The sequence below is a fragment of the Branchiostoma belcheri genome, unplaced genomic scaffold, assembly GCF_001625305.1.
Source record: "Branchiostoma belcheri isolate BF01 breed outbred unplaced genomic scaffold, Haploidv18h27 scaffold336, whole genome shotgun sequence".
In the NCBI taxonomy this organism is placed as follows: Eukaryota; Metazoa; Chordata; class Leptocardii; order Amphioxiformes; family Branchiostomatidae; genus Branchiostoma; species Branchiostoma belcheri.
This window is the reverse complement of record NW_017803950.1, coordinates 52056-57295: the sequence shown is the minus strand read 5'-3', so window position 1 is coordinate 57295 and position 5240 is coordinate 52056. Positions and strand designations below refer to the sequence as shown.

Here is a 5240-nt window from a genome sequence, read left to right as displayed (position 1 = left end):
GCCAATATCAGTGATGCAAATAGTTGGTGAGCACTGTACTGATAATCATTGTCCTTAAAAATGTGCTAATTACTTTATTTATATACTGGATAGCTATAGGTAGAAAATTATTGTCAGTGCTAAATAAATGGGATAAATAATCTACATCTAAGGGGGGGGGGTCGGTGAGGTGCTGCTGAGATACCAGATCGCAGTGTTGGAATCTGCAGCGTAATTGTCGATCGAAGTACTGCAGTAGACTGCAGCACGGACTGGTGATGGTTGAACATGTACAGGAATGGGCGGTTCCAAATGCGCTGCTAGGGACTGGTGATGATTGGGCAGGAATGGGCGGTTCCAAACGCGCTGCTAGGGACTGATCATAGCCAGGATGACAAGTGTTGAACTGAGAAGAAGCCCCTCCTGCTGTCCGACATGTAACGTTACAACTGAGTCCGGCTTGAGGAAGGACTCCCGGGTAATATATTATGTTGCCTGCGCCTGAGACGAGGCGAGGTCCAGGACCTCAGAGATATGAACGTGCAACAGGAGTTAGAACATCGACTGACGTGTTGACGATGATGTTTTCTTGAACTAATCATTTCGCAAAGCCCTTATCTTTAAACAACAGCCGACAACAGCAGTGACCTTCACATGTCCGACCTGCCGTAGGACCTGCAGGTCAAGAATTGGACTGCACAGCCACATGAAGGCCTGCAGGGGACTGATTTCCTAACATCTTCGGACACGAAGAAGAAGCCAACAACAACATTATCTCTAAACCTTACAAGTATTGCTTTTAATAGTGCCTTATTTGAAGACCATATGTCTTTATAAGATGACAGCTAGCGCTGCTTCTACAACACACCCAGACAGGCTTGTATGGTCTGCCATGTTGCCACAGATATGAACTTGTCACGTCTCTCCGTTTTAATTACTTCAGAGCTGACAGCAAAACGTACGGCAAGCGAAGCCATTAACCGTGAGAGATGGGTTCTGCCGGCGCGGAGGGCGGGAGACGTGTTACACATTCAAATAACATCCCAAAACCCACATATTACAGAAAATGTGGGATCCTTTGTCTTCCTCTGTCTTCAAAAAAGAAGTCAAACCCTGTAGTTTTTACCAGTAGTTTCTTAGTAGTTATCATTAGTTCTATATGTACTAATTGTCTTTTTGTATACCATGTTTCTTCCGTTCCTGCAATTAGCCCTCGGGCAAGAATTTGCAATAAACAATTAATAACCAGGCTAGCCACATGTCTCCTGCAGTCTCTACTTAGTATGTAACTACTTTCTGCTGTTCTCTCGCTTTAATCTAACATGGGCGCCGTCCCATTTGTAACGGCAACCCCGAGATTGTTACAAATCGTTTGGCGCCATGGTTTAGCTTTGATTGTCAGAAATGGCATGTCCGTGTTCCCGCCAAGTCTCCAGGGTTGTGTCAGTGCATTAACGTCAGCGCTGGAAGCTGTGCGTTTGAAAATTGGCTCTTTCTGTTGTTCTTTCGCTTTAATTATGGTCACAAATGTCAGATCCGTATCGACGGCAAGATTTCCGGGTTGCCCTGTACTTGTGCCACACCGCACTTAACGTCAGCGCTGGAAGCTGTACGTTTGGGAACTGGCTTTTTCTGAACCAGCCGCCGTGCGGAGGCGATTACAGCAATCTGCCCGCTTCCCTGTCCGGCTGGACGGGTCAGGAGAACTAAATACTAGTAGCAGGGTTACGGCTGGAACATTTCCTGTGGCCTAAAACACGGGTTCGGTCTTTTTAATTACCCCCAAATTACCACACTGCTTTCAGGAATGTACAATATTATACTGTCTTCAAAAATGAAGACGTACCGTCCTGCAGAATATTAAGCGTTGTTTTACTGACTTCATGAATTCTCTATTGACACAACAAAAAGGACAGGGAATTTTGTAAGGTCTTTTACAACTAAAGCTAAATACATGTGTGGAAAACGTCATCTTACGTACAGAATATATGTATGCAGTAAAAATAAAGGTTTAACTATTCTCTAACATATGGTCTCTAAGATCGAAACATTCCTTTATGTATTTTGAACACTGTATTGGTTCCACGCGCAAAAGTTGCTGAACTAACCGGTATGTATCCATGAATAATGCATGAGTATAATCATTATAAACTTAACAACACAATACAAGACTCGGCATCTACTGCTATAAAACAAACATGAAACACGGTCACATTCTCCTAGGACGGTCTGTGAGGAACCCGGGCGCCCCCATGCGGCCGTATGATGTATTACAGAAAGGACTCGCACAGGTGCGGAGACCCAATTTGAATGAGAATTGTTAGTAACTTTAGAGTTGAGTGTTTGAGGGAGGGGGGCGAAGAAGCGGCTTGGTGTCATCTTCCTGACCGACGGACAAGCAAAGAGAAGCCAGGAGTTACAGGTAAGGCTTTTTAAAAGTCTTATGTTGGTGAAAAATGGACTTTATCAATGTTCGGGATAATTATGTACTAGATACGCACGTTACAGGTCAGACTACCCTGCCTGTTACATAGCATTGCCATGTACATGTATAGGACTGATCCCTGCATGGCCAGTGTCCTTTTCATTTTCTTACACGAACACAAACTTCGTAGTTCGTGCAGAATCTTGCGGCTTAGTTTTGTACCTTTTACAGTTTATCTTTCTTTGTCTTTTATTGTATATGGATCCCATACTTTATATATGGATGCCATCCTTATGATATCCCCGTGTATAAGATAGGAGTCCTGTATATGACCAGGCCGTATGATATCCCCATGTATAAGACAGGAGCCCTGTAGATGACCAGGCCGTATGATATCCCCATGTATAAGATAGGAATCCTGTATATGACCAGGCCGTATGATATCCCCATGTATAAGATAGGAGCCCTGTATATGACCAGGCCATATGATATCCCCATGTATAAGATAGGAGCCCTGTATATGACCAGGCCGTATGATATCCCCATGTATAAGATAGGAGCCTGTATATGGCCAGGCCATATGATATCCCCATGTATAAGATAGGAATCCTGTATATGACCACGCCGTATGATATCCCCATGTATAAGATAGGAGCCCTGTATATGACCAGGCCGTATGATATCCCCATGTATAAGATACATGTGCGATAGGAGCCCTGCATGATCCGCGTTCTTACGATATCCCCAATGTTTAGCAAAAATACAAAACGTTTGATATAATATTTACTACGTGAACATATTGGAATTATTAGTTTAGCAGATTCAAATTTCTGATTCAATATGACAACTAAATCATATCAAACTATATGATGTAACAGAATAATAGAACAGTGACAGAATAATATACACATTAAAAGGAGTACGACTGCGCCGACACCCTACCACCCCACAGCAAATAGAGGTTATTACAGTAGTGCATGAACTTAACTTAGAATCGCCCATAGAGAGTAAGACTCCTGGATAAACCTGGTACATCAGCCGGAACATTTAGCTACAGCCACGTACATTTAGCTACAGTCCCGTACATTTAGCTACAGTCCCGTACATTTAGCTACAGCCACGTACATTTAGTTACAGTCGTTAATTTAGTTACAGCCACGTACATTTAGCTACAGCCACGTACATTTAGCTACAGCCACGTACATTTAGCTACAGCCACGTACATTTAGCTACAGTCCCGTACATTTAGCTACAGTTCCGTACATTTAGCTACAGTCCCGTACATTTAGCTACAGTCCCGCACATTTAGCTACAGTCCCGTACATTTAGCTACAGCCACATACATTTAGCTACAGTCCAGTACATTTAGCTACAGTCCAGTACATTTAGCTACAGCCACGTACATTTAGCTACAGTTCCGTACATTTAGCTACAGTCCCGTACATTTAGCTACAGTCCCGTACATTTAGCTACAGCCACGTACATTTAGCTACAGCCACGTACATTTAGCTACAGCCACGTACATTTAGCTACAGTCCAGTACATTTAGCTACAGCCACGTACATTTAGCTACAGCCACGTACATTTAGCTGAAGTCCAGTACATTTAGCTATAGTCACGTACATTTAGCTACAGCCACGTACGTTTGGCTACAATGCTGCACAATGCACAGTTTCCCGGTAGAAGGAACAGCTGTGACGTCACGCGGAAGCACCCCTACACGGAAGAGCGTGGAGACGTAAGCCGCTACGTCTGAACTGTATCTTCTTCCTAGTTCCGCACAAAGCCCAAGTTGATGTTACCGGCGGGGTCTCCGTGTTTGCTGGCGGCCATCTTGGCCCTGCGGCGCCGCGCGCACCACAGGCAGACGGCCGCGGCACACAGGGCGGGGTATGCCAGACCGAGCACGCAGGCAATCACCGACCACAGCAGGATGGAGTCTTCAGCTGGGGGACGGTCAAGTGCACACGCATCAGGGCAGACACACGCACAGAATTAGGACAGACAAACGCACAGAATCAGCACAGACAAGCGCACAGAATCAGCACAGACACACGCACAGAATCAGGACAGACAAACGCACAGAATTAGGACAGACAAACGCACAGAATCAGCACAGACAAGCGCACAGAATCAGCACAGACAAACGCACAGAAGCAGGACAGACAAACGCACAGAATCAGGACAGACAAACGCACAGAATCAGGACAGACAAACGCACAGAATCAGGACAGGCAAGCGCACAGAATCAGGACTGACAAGCGCACGGAATCAGGACAGACAAGCGCACAGAATTAGGACAGACAAGCGCACGGAATCAGGACAGACAAGCGCACAGAATCAGGACAGACAATCGCACGGAATCAGGACAGACAAACGCACAGAATCAGACATTGTATATGTCGTATCCAGAACCGTGCTTAATCTAGAACCAGGGTCAGGCAGAGTTTCCAGAACCGTGCCTGGGGCAAATCTGCGTTCTTGGATACCGCAGACTATCCAGAACCGGGCCTGATCCTTGCAATGTTCACTCACCTTTCTCATGGACGATCAGAATCGGTCCTTGTTTCATCAGAGCCTGTCTTTTGTCGTCACGTGACCGCCTTCTCCTGTTCCTGATTGGAGAGTTCTGGATGACGCAGCCCTGCGCACATCGGGACTGGGAGTCGTCCTCGATACACACGATCATCCGGCAGTGGACGTACACCTGCAAACAACAACGTCAACAATGTCAGCAACAAGAACAGCAACAATTAACAACAATCTACAACAACAACACGATCATCCGGCAGTGGACGTACACCTGAAAACAACAACAACGTCAGCAACAACAACG

At 45.5% G+C, this 5240-nt stretch overlaps 1 protein-coding gene across 1 annotated transcript in view; it reads right to left on the bottom strand.

The window, feature by feature from the left end:
* Positions 1-4174: 4174 nt before the first annotated feature.
* The window catches only part of LOC109475374 (ZP domain-containing protein-like), a 1889-nt gene continuing 823 nt past the window's right edge, over positions 4175-5240 (bottom strand). Inside the window, exons 2-3 of the mRNA XM_019775983.1 lie at positions 4940-5111; positions 4175-4350 (exon numbers count right to left, since the gene is read on the bottom strand). Coding sequence (XP_019631542.1) covers positions 4175-4350; positions 4940-5111 — 348 coding nt within the window. The remainder of the gene's footprint in view (positions 4351-4939; positions 5112-5240) is intronic.